At 49.6% G+C, this 18,353-nt stretch overlaps 2 protein-coding genes across 2 annotated transcripts in view; both read left to right on the forward strand.

The window, feature by feature from the left end:
- The first annotated feature begins 1,999 nt into the window (after positions 1 to 1,999).
- LOC136044282 (regulator of cell cycle RGCC-like) lies at positions 2,000 to 4,930 on the forward strand. Its single transcript, XM_065729519.1, has 4 exons — positions 2,000 to 2,218; positions 2,617 to 2,697; positions 3,212 to 3,274; positions 3,959 to 4,930. The coding sequence occupies exons 1-4, from the start codon at positions 2,002 to 2,004 to the stop codon at positions 3,964 to 3,966; spliced, it is 369 nt and encodes a 122-aa protein (XP_065585591.1). The 5' UTR covers positions 2,000 to 2,001; the 3' UTR covers positions 3,967 to 4,930.
- Positions 4,931 to 14,535: 9,605 nt separating this feature from the next.
- Positions 14,536 to 18,353, forward strand: part of LOC136044283 (H(+)/Cl(-) exchange transporter 5) — a 36,581-nt gene continuing 32,763 nt past the window's right edge. The window contains exon 1 of the mRNA XM_065729521.1: positions 14,536 to 14,904. The gene's annotated coding sequence lies outside the window, so the exon portion shown is untranslated. The remainder of the gene's footprint in view (positions 14,905 to 18,353) is intronic.

The raw sequence follows: 18,353 nt of genomic DNA on the forward strand, positions 1-18,353 counted from the left end.
GTGCACTTTCAAAAGTACTGCTACATGGGACACTGAATTATGGTTCTTGCTTATGTTAACCTGGAGGTGATGGCTACAATGAAATGCCATTTGCTTAGCAAGAAAATTCCTTTTAAGGTTTGCTCACCAAGCTCTCTATGAGGAGACAACACAGGGCACTGGGGGTTCACAGAGAAGCATGCTGTCCTTCGCAGCCACTGCAGAGAAATGCGCTCTTCACAGATGAATTATTACTTTTTACTGCAGAAAAAAAAAAATAAATCCCTCTCAGTGTGAGGTCCTTCCACTGCATACAAGGCCTGAAACTTCCCTGGCATGGGATGAGCACGGGGCTGTTGCTGAAAGCTCCACACGAGGGCAGCTGCTTCTCTGTGTGAGCGCTGCTTCCTCCCAGCAGCACGCAGTGCTCTTCCAGAAGCACAGCGGCAGACCCCGCCTGGCACGTGTGTTTGCATACTTGTTTCGTGTCGGCTTCCCCAGACAAACAAGACTTCGCTGCGGGAGCACCAGCCGTGCCCCAGCCTTGCTCAGCTGCTGACCCCACAGGCCTGCTTCGATGCACACACAAGGATGGGGGCAAAGCTAGGTCCTGGCAAAGCTGCCTGGCTTTTGCTATCTCACAATATTAGGATCAGCGATTCAAAATCATGAGGGCGTGTTTCACAGCCAACAGCAAAGAAACAAAGGATACACACAGGCGTTGTGTATGGCACCACATAACACTGTCAAATGTGCACTTCATGGTAAACTAAGAGAACTCGAATGAGTCAAAATAAGCTCCTTCATTTCAAGTAAAACATTGCTTCATTGTACTTCTGAGATCCGAGGAACTACCTGGGGGTTTAAGTCCGGAGAGGAAAGGGGTCACACTCCTGTGGCAGGCCGAGGACCAAGGGATCCATGCCTTGTTATGTTTGACCTAGAAATTAAGCAGCCCAGCTGAAAAGACCTGTCACAGGGGCACCAGGGCAGCCCTGTGCTGGCAGGCTGGGATGCAAGCAGACGGGATGGACTTCAGCAAGAGGTCTGCAGCAGAACCAGCCTGAGCCTGGCTGTGTGCCAGCACTCGTGTGACTGTGTAGGAGGGGAACTGCCTGGGGTTTCCAGCCTTCCCGGTACTGTGTCACTTGCAGTGAACACCCCAGCTGCGGTGTGGGACACTGCTCTAATGACTGCTTGCTTCTCAATGGCCAGCATGCAATTTCTTCTAAATACAGGTTCTGCACCACAAGGGTTGAGATCATATTCTGTGCCACCCTGCACTGAAAGGAATAAAGAGACGCTGGAAAATGCTCATGACATCGTCATCTTATTGGTGTGGTTAGCTCAAACGTTAACAAATGGATTTTTTTTTTCTTCCAAAAACAGAATCACAGTGACAGAGCCCTGCCTGCATCCACAGACCAGCAGCAAAGGGCAGGGAATGCCTTCCTCTGCTCCCTGGAGTGCATTTAATGGGAAAAGGGACAAAACATCAGATGGTTCCCAGCACAGTCCAATGGCCAAGCTCATTTCTCTGGTTGACATCCCAGAATTTGATCTTGTCACTTCATCAAGCAGTGAGACACTCCAGTGGCTCAAGAACTCCTGTTTGGCAATTGCTGATGCCGAAATTACTCAGCTCTGAGCTGAACGTTGGATGAACCTAGCACCCATGGGTGCTCACCAGCTCACTCTCCCAAAGGGTTCCCTCTTGATTTAGGGCTGGCAGAAAGCAATCTGAGCTCTCCACTGGCCCCTCCAGCGCCGAGGAGGACGCTGGGCTGGGCTGGACGGAGGGAGACCCGGGGAAACCCAGGCCGTAGGCACACGCATCCTCAGCCCGCTCCCGGCGCTGCCCCGGCCCCGCCCGGTGCCGCCTATTGGTGCGGGGCGGCGGCGCTCATTCAAAACGCTCCGCGACCGCCGCAGCCCCATCGGAGCGGCCCGGGACGGTGAGTGGGGCGGGGTCCCGAGCCCGGACAGCCGTGGGCGCGGGCTGTCGGGCGTGCCGCTCCTGCGATGGCTGAAGCTTTGCCTGGTGCGCGTCCCCAGCCCCTCAGTGCCCGGTGCTTCCCTGCAGCCATGTCGGACGAGCTCGGCGACCTGCTGCGGGAGTTCGATGAGGTGGTCGACGGCTTCGACAGAGGCCCCGCGAGTCAGTATGAGCGGCACCTGGAGGAGCTGAAGAGGAAAGCGGGGCACAGCGTGTACGACAGCGGCATCGATGAGCTGGAGAGTGAGTGCGGGGAAAGGTGGTGCTCCCGAGGATGGAGTCGCTTTGAGAGCTCTGGGGCTCTCCCGTGGTAAAACACGAAGCTTCCTGCTGGTTCTGCCCCTGGGCTGCCTGTCTGCCCCGACTCCTGCGGGTGATGAGTAATGGAAGGGCTGTGGTTATGGCTGGGTCTTGGTCTAGGGGCTGCCAACGTCTGCTGGTACTGCTTCTGTACGGCTGCTTGAGAAAACGAGGGCTCGTGCCCAGCAGCCTACAAGCATTTCTCCTAACCAGGGAGGAGCAGGTGGACTGAGCGAGTGTGAGTGTAGGTCTGGGTCCTGTTGTGTGGGTGGGGTTGGTCCCCGGTTCTGCAGCCTGTTTACTGGGTGCCTTGGGTGGCCACTGATGCTTTGCACCTGCAGGTAGCAGCACATCCCCAGCAAGCAGCTTGAACTCCAGTGAGGAGGATCTCAACACCCGTACTGGTCCTTACTCCTCTAAAGGTAAGGCGGGATGGTCTGCCTGAGGGCTGCTTGCCAGGGTTTCCCTCCTCCACCATAGGGGAGGTATTAAAAGCAGTGAAGTCCTGTGCCTGGTTCACCCCTTCCTGCCTCAGTGGCACTGAGTGCTCTCCTGCCCTGCTGACTGTTCTCGTGTGCATGGGGGGATGTGGCCCTGCCTCTGTTTTCCCTGATGCTAAGCCAGAGTTACTGGTGGTTGGGTTATAGGATGCTGCTGGGCGTGGTGCCTGCTGCCACAAGCCTGGGTCTGAAACTGGGAGCAGAAAGGATGGGGCTGGTGGGCTATGAGGAGATGCTAGTCCTGGTGCATGGAGATGTGTCTGTAGTCAGTTTGCACTGGGTGTTTTTATAATGCTGCCCTTGGGTAGCGTCACTGGTGTGAAACCTCTCCTGGAACTCTGCCAGCTCTGATCTGTGCAGCTGGGCAGGGATCTTCACCCAGATGGGGGGGGGGGCAGGAATGAAAGGAGGCTGATGGTGTCTTTCTATCCACTAGCTAAGCTTGGAGACACGCAGGAGCTGGAGGAGTTCATTGCGGATCTGGACAAAGTATTAGAGGGTACGTACATGGCTCTATCCACGTCCTTCTGGAGAGCCCTTCTGACATGTGCCTATTGGAAATGTCCCATGAGGAATGTGAGGGTTCATGCTGATAAGTAACACCTAGCACCTGCCTGGGGAATGCTCATTGGGATACTGACAGTGAGCAAGTCTGTCACGGTAGGAAGTTGGCATCTGCAGAACAGAAACCACTTTGGATGCGGTGTGCAGTGGTGGAATGGGGAATTCCAGCTGTCTGGAGGCACAGCTGGGTTGTGATATCACTCTGCAGGTGCTCCCTTACTGACACAGGGCTTAGTTGTAGGTGTCCCTGGAGAAAGTGGTAGTGTCATGCTGGGTCTCTCTAGCTTGCTTGGGCAGCGTTACAGTATTGCAAGGTTGGCCTTAGCAGGGGTAACTGAGGCATGGGGGTCATCTGTTCTATCCTTGCCCTCCTCAGTCGGCATCATAGGTCACAGTTCCCAGTATCTGTTTCCATCAGTCATCTCATTTTGGATGTGTGGAAGGGAAAGGAGGGGAGTGTTGTTTCTGCTGGCCCTGAGTCTGAGAGGGAAGGGAGCCATAGCCCTGACTGCAGATTTCTGCAGATGATTCTGGGAACAGGGCTGGGGATATCCAGTGTACTTTGCATCCCTTCCAGCTGTGGTCTCAATACTCTTCTATCTCATTGTTTGTCCTGCAGAAATGTGAGATGTGGTTTTGGTGGAAAGCTTGGAGGAGGATCCACAGCAGATACACCTAGTGCCTCCCTGATGTACCCAATGCTTCTGTGTCCCTGCTATCCTCCAGCTGAGTGGGTAACAGCTCCTCTGTGCCATGACATGCTACTTCGTGCCAGGGAAGGACAATCCCAGCCACAAACATGGACTGATCCTGCCTCAACAACTGCTTCTTGTTCCAGCAGTGGGATGTGGTTTCCAGTGCTGTGGGGTTGGTGCTGGGACAGCTGTGCTTGTGCCAGTCTCCTGGCACTGGCAAGCTTAGGCCTGTATGTTCAACTCTGCATGTTCATGGCTTGTAGGACCCCCAGCCACGGAGCAGGAGGGGCTGCCCAGGCCCTGGGCAGGCTGACAGAAGTGGGCTGGCAGTGGGAGCCTAAGGATGGTTTTCAACATTGTTATGGACACAGCCATGGAACAGCACTTTAATCCTTGCCTTGGGCCTGCCACAAGATCTGCTGAGGTCTGCTGGCTGGCAGCTGTGAGCAATGGCATGGTCAGCTCTGCTTTAATTGTTGTTGGGCTTCAGTCTGCTCCCATGTGCAGGACAGGACTCTGCTGGCACTAAGATCTGAAACCCTCTTGGTGAGGGCATCAGGCTATGCCCTGAAAGGGGGAGTTGGTGGCTGCTGACCAAGTGGATCTGGGGAGTTTATCCTCTGGATTCAACAGTGGCGTGATGGTGATATGGGTGAAGATCAGCTTGCTTCACTGACACCTTAGTGTCCTCTCCTGGTTCAGGAAGTCTGTTCCTGCAGCAGCATGTCAGGCAGTGGTAGCCATTGCTGACCTGTTGCTTCTCATGGGTATCTGCAAATAAGGCCCCTGCCTGGACCCCAAGTGCCTCTGCCCTGACTTCTGCTGTCAATACTGTAACAATAATGCTGTACACTGTACAGTTAATGTCATGTTATGAATGGGATTTTAAATCTGTGTTTTTGTCCTGTTCCTGTGTGCTTACTTCATCTCTGGAGCTTCCTGCAGGGCTGGGAGCAGCCCCTTCTCCCAACCCTGGGAACTGCCAGCCCATGGGCTATAGAAGGGGTTGGGGTGCTCAGAATGAGTTAAGCAGCCTTCCTCTGTCTGAAGGGATGGGGGAGACTCCTGTGGATCCCCTGGTCATCTGTCTTTGCATGGGCTCAGTTGCCTTCACTGGGATGACCCAGAGCATTGGGTAGGTTCAGTTGCTGCTGGATTTGTCTGTGGCCCAAGTCTGTGCTGAGCTGTTCCTGCCAGGATTGCAGAACTGCAGGGGTTGTAAAGGACCTCTACAGCTGGAGTCCAACTCCCCTATTAAGGCAGGTTCCCTACAGTAGGTTTCACAAGTAGGTGTCCAGCCAGATCTTGAATATTTCCAAAGATGGGGACTCCACAGCCTCTCTGGGCAGTCTGGTCCAGTGCTCTATCACCCTCATCTTAAAGATGTTCTGCATATTTGTGTGGCCCTTCCTGTGTTCCAGTTTCTGGCCTTTGCTCCTTGTCCTGTCACTGTGCACCACTGAAAAGAGTCTGGCATTATCCAATTGCCTCCTGCACTTTGTTCAATGCTAATAAATATCTAGTAGATCCCCTCTCCGTCTTCTCTAGGCTGAACAGATCCCGGTCTCACAGCTTCTCTTTGTGTGGGAGATGCTCCAGGCCCTTTGTCATCTTTGTTGCCCTCTGCTGGACTCTTTCTAGGGCCAGCAGAGATGGATGGATGGATGGACTGCAGGAGGGAGCCAGCATCTGGTGGAGAGGCTTTAGCAGAGCCCCCTGCTGTGGTACTCTGTCCTCTGTGTCCTGAGGACTTGAACCCTCTTGCTGCTTTGCATTGTGCTGAGGAAGTGCCCTGCCCTGCTGGGACAGGGACAAAATCCGGCCCCTGAGAATGGGGATCCCTGGAGAAACTTCAGGAGCTGGCTCAGGGCCTGGCTGCTCTAACGGGTGGATCTGCCCAGCTGCCCTGCCTTGCTGGGGAGGTGGAAGAGAAGGGTAGGGCAATGGCAGCTGGAGAGCTCATCGGCAGCTATATGAAGGGGCAGGGCATGTAGGCTGCCATTGCAGCTGCTTGGACATCCCCTCAAGTGGACTTGTGGGAGGACAGGGTGATGAATATTGTTGAACAGGAGGAAAGAGCCTGGAGCAGAGTATGCTCTGTTCCATCTCCATGTGTTAGAGATGAGCTGCCTGCTTTACCCTAATGGTATGTTATGGAGAGTACTTCTTGACTGCCTTCAAGAAATTGGGTAAACAAGATTTTTTGCTGTGAAGCAAGGTTTGCAGCTGTGGGTTTATTCCCAGTGTGTTTGGCCTGTCTATGGATAATATGGTATAGATGCTGCTCTACGAGTTCCTTCTTGCTGGAGGACAGGCCCTGGTGATGTTTCCTTTGGTTTTCCCCTCCACAGATGTTACCCCGTGGTCAGCACAGAGACCAGGAGGGATGTGGGGAGACGGTGGAGAGGCCCTGCTTGCCTCAGCTGATGATGCTGCCCTTCTTCCCCTGTGACATGCTCCTTCACCAAGGCCACATGCAGCTCTGTTGCAATTGTCTGAACTGGAAACAGGACAGCTTCCCTTTCCCCTTGCTTGTGGGATATGCTGACAGTGGGGCTACTGGTCATGTAGTCAATTAATCTGAGGTCTAACTCTGTCTCAGAATTCTGAGTAAATGCTCAGGGAAGATAGGAGCACAGCTAGGGCCTCAGAGCCTAGCAAAGGGCAGGCTGTGCGTGGGGACAGTGTCATCACTTACTCCATGCTGTGAGATGTGTCTGCTGAGCTGCTACGTGGAGCCCTGTGCCCACAGAGGGGCAACAGTGTGGTGGAACTGGGGGCAGAGATGATGCTCAGTGTTCCTGTGGTGCTAGCATGGGGCTGGGCTGGGGCACCTCGCTCTGCAGAGAAACTCATCCCACATCAGAAGGGGCAGAGCAGCATGAGCTGCTGGGACTGTCCGTGTGCACATAAGGGGTGAATGCATCAGTGACTGTAATGTCACTTGGGACATTTTTTCCCCTCTGACTCATTCTGTGCAAGAGTTTGACCCTCGCAGTCTAACTGTGAATCTGATATTTTTTCCACCCACAGTCTGTTCTCTCTCTATTGCTCTCGTGCTACCAGCACATGGGGGAAGTCTTTTTTTTTTTTTTTTTAAAAAAGCTCACCCTGGCCTGGTTAGCATTATGGCCTGTGGCTGGGCAGCCATGATGCTGAGTGCCTGCTTGTGGGACCCTGTGCTACCACAGCCCTCAGATGCTGCTTGCTGATTTAAATCAGCAAGGTGGCTACAAAAGTTGCTAAGCAACTGCATATATAAATAGTTTAAAACTTTTTTTAGCTTAAAACCCCAAATTTGCTGCACCCCTGTGGTACATGACTGTTCATTTGCTGCAGCAGTGTGTTTGTTGTGGGTGCTGCTAGGAGAGAGGCTGTGCTGTCACCTCAGGTTTCTTGGTTCATCCCCTGGAGCTGGGCAGATGATACTGCTGTAACTCCAGCCATGGGGAGGCTGGAGCCTATGGCATGAGCAGGGGGGTACTGTGCTGCTCGGGAGTGGGGAGACCCCACCTTGACAGCATTAATTCCAGCTGTTCATTCACTGCAGTGCACACTGCTGCCTGGTAACCGTTTTCCTATTTTCGTAGAAGCAAAGAGAGCATACATGGGGCTGCTGGAGGATGGGAAGTGGCTAACCAACGTTAAGGCAACTGTAGCCTCCTAGTTGTGCTATTTCCAGCTGCAAACTCAGTCTTTCTGGAGAGTGTAGTTGTTTACAGAGAGCAGCTACTGCTTTAACAGTGGGTCCTATGTGTTCTTTTCACAAGCTCTGCGCAGATGTTCCCTGTGCCTCCCTGTTTTCACAAGCTCTCCTGCTTTTCCCCATCCCCAGCATCCATGGGACAATTTGTTGTAAGGTGGCCTTCCAAGAGGGGGACAGGCATGCAGATGTGGGGTCTTCATGGAGGCTGGTGGAGCAGGACAACTCCTCAGCCTACCCTATGTTTGATGTTTCATGAAACTGTTCTGACCTGGAGGGATCTCCCCAGCCTCTGGAAGGGTGTGTGTGTCAACAAGGGTCACTAGTATTCTTCTGAAGAAATTATGGGGTAAGGGGCTAATTTTCTTCTTTGCATTCAACTAGACTGGGTCAGCCCTGGGAAGGGAGCATACCCTGAGGTATTTCTACACAGAGCTATTACTCTTCCTGTCCTTAAAACCAAGCAGCAAGAGAACCTCATTACTGATGTATAAGAAGGTTACTGAACTCAATATTCCAGCAAAACTTCTCCCTCATGCACATATAACTGTAGTCCTGCATGTGTTCCTCTTTGAGTAGCTCCTGCTGGGCTGAGCTCGTGCAGCTCAGGGCTGGGTGCTTGGGCTGATGTGCGCCCCACTGCATTTAGGAGAGTAACCGCATCCGCTGTAGAGAAGGGAGATATTTAACCCTCTAGACAGTTGGGGTAGCCACAATGATGTAAGATCTCTCAAAATACTCACAGCATAACCAAACCCCAGGGATAGCACCTGCTACTTCTCTTTTGTGACAAGCACATTTTGGAGGAATTTTTCCATGTTTACAGAAATGGGACATATGGGGCACTTTCAGGTCCTGATTTAAAATTGTATTTTCCAGCAAGCTTTTTAGCTGGTGAGACATGTGACAGCAGGAAGCAGATCTCTCTGTACTTCACATACTTCCCCTCCAAATGCACAGATTGTTACTCTGCACCTCCTCAGACCCCAGCTCATCCTGCTCTGGTTTGATAATACGTGCACATCTTTGCTGCTGGCTGGGCTGTGAGAGTCCACACTGCCGTGCTGAGTGTCTGTGGGCTGTGACTGAGGTGTGACTCAGGCTCCAAGTCCTCCTCAGCCACTTCCTCATACCTTGGGTTGGCTGAATCAGCCTGTAGCCATGCTGTAGCTGCTTGGCTCTCTCAGCAGGAAACATGGCTCTGTTAAATGAGGTGGCCTGAACCTGCAAGAGGAATCTGCAACTCAGCAAGGAGGAAAGCAAGAGTAAGCTTTGGCTGTTTCTATCTGTTGAAACTGTTCCTTGGAAACAAGCTTCCTTCCCAGAACTGAAAGTGGTGACGCAGCCCAGTAATGCTAGTCCCATCATCCCTCCATTGTCCTTGGCCACAACTCCCACCATAGAGACAGCAGATTCTAGAAGTGATGTCAAAGAGGGATGTGAAACCACGCAGGGATCTGGTGGGGAAATACGAGACTTGGGGCTCTGCAGGTCATTGTTGCTCTGGGAGTTCTCCAGCTGCTGGAGGGAAAGGCAGAAAGGAGAGAAGCTGCTTTGGGTGGAGCTGATAAGAGAGCTGTAGTTCATGCTGAACAGCTCAGGGTTCAACCACAAGTGAAAGGAACATGGCTGCAGAACATGGCAACGTGGCCCTTAATGGTGACCCATGAGGCTAAGGGCTGTAACAGCCACAGTGAGTTCAGCCTACCTGCAAGGAACAACAGCACAAGGATCAAGTTATCAAACTGAAATGGGCAGCTGAGGAGAACCAGGCTGAGAGTACCTCTCAGTAAACCCTCAGCATCCATTACAGCCCACAGAGGAGTCCTCAGCAGCCCCAGCTCTCAGCAGCACATTTGCTATGAACAGTAAATCTCTCCTGGATCATCTTTTAGGATGCTCTAGTGCCCATAAGTTGCATCTCTGCTCCAACCAGAGCCTGAAGGACTTTCCTGATGTGAACTTCTTCAGTGATCAACTTCATTCCCATAGTGAACGGTGTACTACTGCCTGCAGTGCCTGTCCATACAGACTGCAGGGCAGTGAGTGATATCTGTATCAAGCTGAGGTCAGACTTCATCCCCGAGGTATCCAAAGACACAATGCAGGCAGTGGCAGCCAGCATAGCATCCTGTCCCCTTGCCTCAGTGGGTCACTTCCCTGCATTGTTCTCCACTAAGGACAAGAGTGGGCTGCTGGCCATCCCTGGGGATGAGGAACAGATGAGTATTGCATGCCTCTAAGTTAGTGGAATCTCATTCAATGGAAGAACTCACCTACGACATTGAGCAACAGTAGGGAAAGGTTCTCCAGTCTCTCTTGGATTTCTCCTGCTGCCTTTCTCCTCGCTTCTTTATGAGATGCTTTCCTGCACTCCCCAGCAACAGCAATATCAGCCAGCTGTGGACTAGTGGCAGGAGTCTGATCTCCCTCTGGCCAAAACCCCTTTGTCTGATGTTGTTAAGACTGGCCCAGGTTGGAACAAGACTGAGGAAGAACAGAGGATCAAAGCTGATCCATATTCAGATTTCTTGCTGGCTTAGCTGGCATTGACCTCATAATTATACTAATTAGATGAATACCAGCAGAGTGCAGTCCTGTATCACCATCCCTCTGGCACCAAGTCTGCATTCAGGCAGGGAGCCAATCCTGCCAATTCTCCAAAACCCTCCTCAACACAATCACCTCAGTTTTCTGCACTCAGAGGCAAGCAGCCTATTCATATTATTTGCAATGATCTTTGGACTTTAAATATCTTTTCTTCTGTAATTCTTGTAATTCTTCATTTTTGTTAGTAGGTGACTAGCCACATGCTCCTTTTTGTGTTTTCCTGCTCTGTTCGTACTACCACTGTAGGATATGTTTAGATTTTACAGAAAAGGGCTCATTACAAGATGATGCCAAGGGGTAAATTGTGCCGTGCACAGGGAGTGGCAGGAGACTGGATGCTCCCAGCTCTGTTCCTTACCTCCTTGTCTGACCCAGCCAGCCACGTATTTCCAGCTTCTGCTATTTCAGGTCTTCCTGTTTCCCTAAAACAAGCAGCTTTCTGGCACGCTGGGGATTAAACACGCAACTGTGGGGCTGTCACTGCCTTCATGTGATGGGTCTGACATTCTTCTTCTGGTGAAGCTCTTAGGCAAGTAGCATAGAAAACAATAGACAGGAAAACGGGGAGAAGTTGCCTGCCTTCCCTTTCCGTGGCTCCTTGTTGTGTGTATTGTTTGTGTGTGTCTGCATTTGTCTGCAAGTACCACCAGCTCTGAGATTCTGATACTGATGTTTCTCCATGGAGCTGCCAAGAGAGTTGTAAGGGAAGTGCTTCTCTATCAAGAAAAGCACAGCAGTGGCGTAGTGGAGCAGACCCCTCACCTTTTCATTCTTCCCTGGTTCTACATCTCTGCTGCTCTCCCTCAAAAACCACTGCTTTTCAGAAACTCAGTTTTCTGCTGACATTTCCAAGGTTCATCTCTCTGTCCCATTGGTCTCTGGTTCTCCCAGGCCTTTTGCATATTATGCAAATATGAAAATAAATTCTGATTTCCAGGAGGAAATAAACGAGAAGTTGATTTGATGAGAAAATCTCTTCTCCCACCAGGAAACATTCTGAGCATGGATGGAAGACAGTGGAAGGGGAAATCCAGCAGCCCCAACTCCCACCTGGGCATCTGAGCATGGGCACCAGTCCAGTGCATGTTAAGGATTAAAATGCTAGGGGTATTGCTTGCAAAGACGGATAGCAGATGGGTGTGGTGGGGCCAGCTGTGTCCAGCAGCTGAAGCTGGAGAAACTGGTTCTCATTTCTTGCCACTAATCACTGTGAGAATCTGGCTGAGCTGTGTAAATCAAGGGTTTGCTTCTTCAGGACTTGTGGCTGAGGCTTCCTCTTTTGAAGGGTTTTCACTTCCATGGCATGACGCTAATGCCATCTTGTGTGGAAGCTGTCACAGCTAAAACCAGGGTATCTTCTCCCATATCCCTAAAATGGGAGTGTTGTCAGTCCCACCCTCCTTGTAACACCCCTTGGTGTGACACGAGAAGCCTGAAAGTAGCGGGGCTTTTGATTAAGGGACATGGGTTTTCCTCATGCCATAAAAGAAGCAACTGAACAGATGTTCCTTGGGGAAATAAACACATCTGCACATCATGAGAGCTGTTCTCTGCCCCAAGAAGGAGCTGGCCTCGCCCCAAGTAACTTCAAGAGATTCTCTGGCCACATGGACTTCTTCTCCCAGGACAAGGGACAGCCTGAACTTCGGATCCTGTCTCCTTGTCCTCATGCCAGAAGGGGCTCACGGAGCTGTCTGCTGCAGGAGTCATCCTCCTGCTGAAAATAAGAAAGTGTGGCTCCATTCCTTCACTTTGCTGCATCTTGATCACAGCTTTATGCTGTTCTGGGATGACTCCCAGAGGGAGCAGCGTTGCCCAGCCCAGAGAAGAAATCAGCTAAGTTTTGAGCCAGTGAGAAGACAAAAAGCCTCAGAGGCTCAGTTTTCTAACTGTTTTCTGCTCCTTTGGAGTCTGTGACCGGCGGAGCAAGCAGGCAGAAGTGAATGACACCATAACGGAGAGCTTGAGCTGTTGACACCGCGAACTGCTCCTGGCTGTACCGCTACCGCCCTCTAGTGCTGCCAGCTCCCGGCCAGATTGGTGTGACTGGTGGGAGCTGCAGCATGGAGGCTGCTGGAAACAAGAACGTGGGGACTATTGCAGGGAGCGGCTTGTACCACTACAACACAGCACTCAGCCCTCAGAGACAGGACAGGAGAAGGACGTGGAAAAGGCACAGCCCCAGGACACGTCAGGAGGGGCAGCGACCTGACACTGTCAGGGCACCGAGACAGCCTGGGGATCTGGAAGCACGCCCCATTCCCACATCCCTGCTGCTGGGTGATGTCTTCATCGCTGGGGGAAGCGCTTTCTCCACGGCCGCCCACATCCAAGATGGCGCCGCCCACATCCAAGATGGCACCGCCCACATCCAACATGGCACCGCCCACATCCAAGATGGCGCCATCCCGGCGCCCCGCCCCCTGCACCGCCCGTTCCGTTTGGACATGTCGGGGCGGGGACTCGTGACGTCACACAACAGCGCCGCGGGCGGAGCATCCTGTCCCGTCCCATCCCATCCCATTCCGTCGCGCGGAGCAGGTGGGTGTTGGGGCGGTGCTGAGGGCCTGGGCAGCCCCGGGCTGGGAACCGCGGCGATAGAGGGCGGCTGTGGGGCCGCTGCGGCTGCTGGTTGTCAGCGGGGACGGGAGTTGGAAGCCTGGAGGAGGCCGCTGCAGCCCTGGTGCTTGTGTCGGTTACAGCGGCTGAGTGTCTTCCCGGCGTCCTGCAGCCTGAGCGCGGGGCTCTGCGCCTTGCTGCGTCCCTCGCTGCAGTGCGTTTGGAGTGATGGCAGGCTGTGGGTGGGAGCGGCTGTGCTTCCCTAGGGCAGTGTCGAGAGCCGCTGCTGTGGGCTGTGCCTCTCCGGCACTCGTTCCGTGCTGTGCCGTCCCGTACCGTCTCCTTGCAGCGGAGGCTCAGCAGAGGTTGCTTAGAGCCAGGCGTGCGGCCACGCGCTCTATCTTCTTGCCGTTTGTTTTGACAAGGTGAAGTGGCTCGTGTGGCACGGAGCATTACCAGCCCCCTCGTAGACAGCGGGAGTAAACAGCTTATAAATAATGAGGATGCACTCACGGTCATTAGCTGGGCGCGTTGGTAGTAGTTCTTGTGGAGCCGTGTGACTGAGTTGCTGTTGGATGTGGGGAGGAAGGGGAGGAGGAGGTGAACTGCTACTTGATTTTTTCTTGTTATTATTTTTCGCTATTTTGTCTGCAAGGAAATAAAACCGTCAAGGGAAGTTCAGGAGGCTGTGCGTTATTCAGAGTGCTGCTCTTAGTGCTGCTGATGAAGCGGGAATCCTTCAGGCCTCTGCTTTTCTCGGTGACCTGAGGTGTAGGAGGGGAGAAGCCAGCTGTCTCTGGGGCAGTGAGCTGCACGTGGGAGCAGGGCAGAGGTGGATCTCAGCAGCTGAAGGGTTCTGCTCCATTCTCTGAGAGGACACAGTGAATAGAGAGGCAAGTTTAAACCAAGGTAATGGCAGATGGATGCCCTGCATTGTGCTTTGGCCACCTGCTAGGTCAAGTTGCATATCAGATCTACTGCTCCCATGGTTGGTTTCTTCTCAGGAGAAAAGTGAATCTCATCTGTTTGCGAGGAGCCAGTTTTGTGAGTGAAATCTTTGCTCCCTGGGAAAACAACGTTGTGTCTGTAAACCATAAACATACAACAGGACGTGAAAGTCAGCTCTTTTGTTGTCATGTTGTAATCCAGATTGTAATTGTACTTCAAAAACTTCATGCTTTTCAATCTAAAAGCTGATTTATCTATTTGTTATTAATTCTGGAGATTTTCTTGCCCTGTCATGTTACCTCTCTTTCTAGTAGAGACTTCATGCTTATGTCCACTAACAGTACATTGTTTTTTAGTTCATACAGTCCCAGTGTTGCAACTAGGGGTGAGAAGCAGGAACTCTTGCCAAAGCTGGCCGTGTGAAGGTTCAAGGGATGCACAGAATGGGAAAATTCCTCAATTCTCTCTGTACATGCAGTGGTGTTCTTGATTAAACTTGCAATTAGTTCAGCACCTTAAAAGAGGGCCTTCTGTACTGTGACTGTGTAACTCTGAAAGATAGAGTTATAGGACTATAGTCCAATCTAGATGATAATCTGTCAGCAGTTTATCATCTGCTAAAGAGCATGTGTCTCTTCTGTATTTATTTGCCTGAGCAAGTTGTTTTTTCTTTTCCAGCTTACAATTCCAAGAGGTGTCAGAGCAAAGCAAGGAGTAACTGAGCCCTGGGAGGAGATACTGAAGCCGTTTGCTGAAATAATAGTTTTAATCGACCTTTCCTGTGGATAAATGCTGTTGCTCAGAACAGAAAACCTGGAGTAACTGCTGGATCAAACAGCTTGGTGTGATGTGGACTTTCCAGCAGATATTTACAGGGGAAAGTGATCTATAGTCCAAGAAGAGAGTGCTGCTTGGAACTGGAGAAGAATAACCTCTTTTCATTTCTTCTGATTCTGCTGGAAGTGCAAATGAGCACGTGTGGTGTCTGTCTCCATTTGTTTGGATGCTCAAATAAAAATCCAGTCTGAGGAAGCCTCTGGGAATAGACAGGTGAGAAATCTGTCGGCTAGAATTTGGCAATCTTGTAATACAATAGCATAACCAGCTTCTGGTTGTTAGTTTCAATTTGTCCAAGTTCTAAAGCCTACATTAATTTTGAAACGTGTTCCTCAATTTTCTTTGCAAGCAGAATGAGATGAAAGATTTCTTTATTTCTGTACTTGTGCAAAGCAGGTGTTTGCAAAATGCTAATGGTCAGCAGGATTTCCTAATTTTCAAGATGTTTCTTATTCAGAACTTGAAAATGTACAGGTGTTTTTTTTTTTGTTTGTTTGTTTTGTTTCAAAAATACCATTTAAACTCAGTTCTGTAACATAGCGAGTTGTTTTTAGTTACAATGCAACAGCCTGATCAATATCTTGCCTGACAGAACTTCAGCTTTGCTCAAGTGTCCTTTTCTAAGATAGTTTTCTGCTCTCTGCCATGGTGCTAGGTGTGCAGTTTTTTGGTTTGGGACCTTGCAATTGGTTGCTCTAAAATATCTGAGTTATGGATTTGTCTCTTTCGGATGTGTTTTGTTTTTGTTGTGGTGGTGGTTTGTGGACTTTTTGGTATTGCTTTTGGGGTTTTTTTGTGTGTATGTCTGGGATTTTGTGGAGAACAATTGCTCTCCAAAAGCTGAACTAGGAGGAGTGCCTAACCACAAGTATTAGATTGCACCTTCTCAGCCCTCTGTATACCATACATGCTTGAAAACATAATGGGCAATTTCATTCAGTCTTTCTGTGGATCATGTTCTGAAGCTTCCAAACACCTGCAGAAGTTAGAAAATCATCATAGGCCGTAAAATAAGAAAGCTCATTTCTCTTTCCTCCTGTTATGTTTTTTAGGAGGTTATTGGAAAGTTGTACTATGCAGACGTGTTTCTCTGCTTTTACAACAGAACTTATTCTTTCTGTTGCCGTATGATTTTTGTTGGCTTGATTGCATTTCAGAACTAGGGCTGTGCAATTACTGGCTAGAGCTGTGAGGCAAGATTTTCTTTTTGTCTAAATATTTTCCTTCAGTGTTCTCCAGCTCTGCATGTCTCTTTGAGATTTGATCCAGTTCTGCTGCCTGGGAAAGAGAGAGTTGTTCAAAAAGCGTGCCACAAAGCCAGTCATCAAATAAGAAATGTAGCAGCAACAGCCAGTATTTTGGGAAATATTCTGGCTGTGAAACAGTGATGTTAGTGATATATATTATTACTTCAGATCTCTTGGCAAGGTAGAAAGCTGGTTGTGTGATTGTTCTGTTATGGTGTACAATCAGAAGTGATGGTGGCATTTTCCTCTCTGGTTTGGGGGCTTTCATCAACTCTTTGGGTTCTCAAGGCTTCTCTGTTTCTTCTGCACTTTGCCCTACAACTGCTTCACTCTGCATGCTTCCTCTGCACTTTTATTATTTCCTTCCTTCTGCCATGTTGCATGATTTTCTTGCTCCACTGGTGAAATACAGCAAGCTTTCTGCCCTCCAGAACTGATAACCTTTAGCATGTTTTTGTAGGGATACAGTGAATCCATAGGGTATGATGAATACCCAGTATACCTGGACCTTTCCTGTCTTTTGTGGGCAGGTTCATTTAGCTGTTCTGCAAGAACTGAAGTGGATGAAATCTGACAGCACATAAGGAGCAAAGAACCAAGGCTGGCTGATACTGTCATCATGCTGTTCCTAAACTGATCCAGCTGGTTTGTCCAGGAGCTGGAATTCAGGTCTTAGTGCCTGAATGCGGAATTTGACATTGGATGCATGAGTTTGAGTATTTATATGCATTTCCCATCATGTTTCTAATTATTCATAACTTTTTGATTATGCATTACAGCTTCGCATGCACTTGTTTCTGAAGCACAGCAAGCCATGATTTAGGAAGATTGTTTTCGGAGTAAGTCCCTTGAGAATTGAAGTACATGGAGACCATCCATTTCCTAAACATAGTTTGAACAGTATTCATAGGCAAAGCAGGTGAGGGAGCTTACCCAGGGCCCTGGAGTGTGTGCTGCGTGATACAGACTAGACACAGGAGTTGATGTAACTGCAGATAGATAGATGAATAGTTAATATAAGCAGCAGTAAGGCAAGTTAATTAGTCTTCCACAGTGCTGTATGTCCATTACTGTTAGGCTACCAAAGTTTTAGCCCTTGCCTTTTGAAGAAAACACTTGGATACTGTGAAGTGGCATGAAAATAGTTTATTTCAGGGCTTGTGGTGATGTTGGCAGTATTCAGTAGTTGTTTCTTTTTTGTATAGCTATGTCTTGCAAGATGGTATATATGATGCCTATCTCTGCATGCTTAGAGTGAAGCCATTAAGGATTTCCTTGACAGCAGAGAGTTTGTCTTGTTGAGCAGCTGAGGCTGCCTGCAGGGAAGGTGGCTTTTACAGTGCTCTTTTCTTACCTGAGAAGAAGGAAGTGGGTGTGCTGTAGGGCAGTCGAATGGTTCAGTCTGGTTCAGTCAAATGGGTTTAAAAGCTGTCAGATTGCATTTCACTGCTTCCAAAATAACAATTTTATCCTCTTTCTTCAGGAAGTTATTTTTTTTTTTAATATCTTGTCACTATGCAAGGAAGTTTTTATAGTTCTGATCAAATAGCCAGTCAGTATGAGCAAAGTGTTTACATGCAGAATGGGATTCACTGCTTTGAGAATAATGTAGGAAATCCATTGCATCCGTGTGCACCGAGAAGTTCAGGTGGGTTTCATGGAGATGGAGATGTTTGAAAGGTAACTGGTGCACACAGTGCTCCAGGCTTTGTTCCTGAATAGCATTCAGCATGTGCCACTTGCAGTTTTCATTGCAATTGGGCAACGTCTCTTTGAATCATTAACCTCAGCCTCCCCAGGAAGATTTAGCAGTAGATCTTGCCTGAGATCTTGCCTGCATTCTGGTTCTTCTCTTATGACCTCCTTATAATTGCAAGGGGAAGTTCAGTATTTTCTTTCACTTAGAGTTTTGTGCAAACTGAGTGTTTTATGGTTTCTTTGTGCCTTTGAAAAATTACCTCTTCAGTCTTTTGTAGCTTGTAGTTCAGTAATTTGAGATTTTTCTATAATGCCAAGCAGGAAGTGCAGTCTCCTGTGAGTACTTCTTGCCTGACAGCATTTTATTCTGTGAATTTAAGGGCTTACTAGTATTTTATCTGTTATTTGGTGTTTTTGTCTGACAAAGCTTTGAGCATCAGCTGTTTCTGTTACAACTGGAGGACTTCAGCTCTGTAATTTCAAATTCTTGTCCTTTTAGAATTCCACTAGAATAACTGGAATAAATGCAACAGATACAACAATGTAATTATCCCACTATTTCTCTAAGTCATGCCATCAAAAGTAAAGATCCCGTGTAGTAATTTTTGTGCTGGTTGCACAATTAGTGGCTATGGTGTGAATAGTGTGGGACTATAAGGAGCTCAACCTAGAAAGTGAATTTACAGAGCATTAGCTCTGTGGCCACAGTAACGTACT

The sequence above is a fragment of the Cyrtonyx montezumae genome, unplaced genomic scaffold (assembly GCF_038088225.1).
Source record: "Cyrtonyx montezumae isolate F1298 unplaced genomic scaffold, pur_monq_1.0 scaffold_11, whole genome shotgun sequence".
NCBI classification, from domain to species: Eukaryota; Metazoa; Chordata; class Aves; order Galliformes; family Odontophoridae; genus Cyrtonyx; species Cyrtonyx montezumae.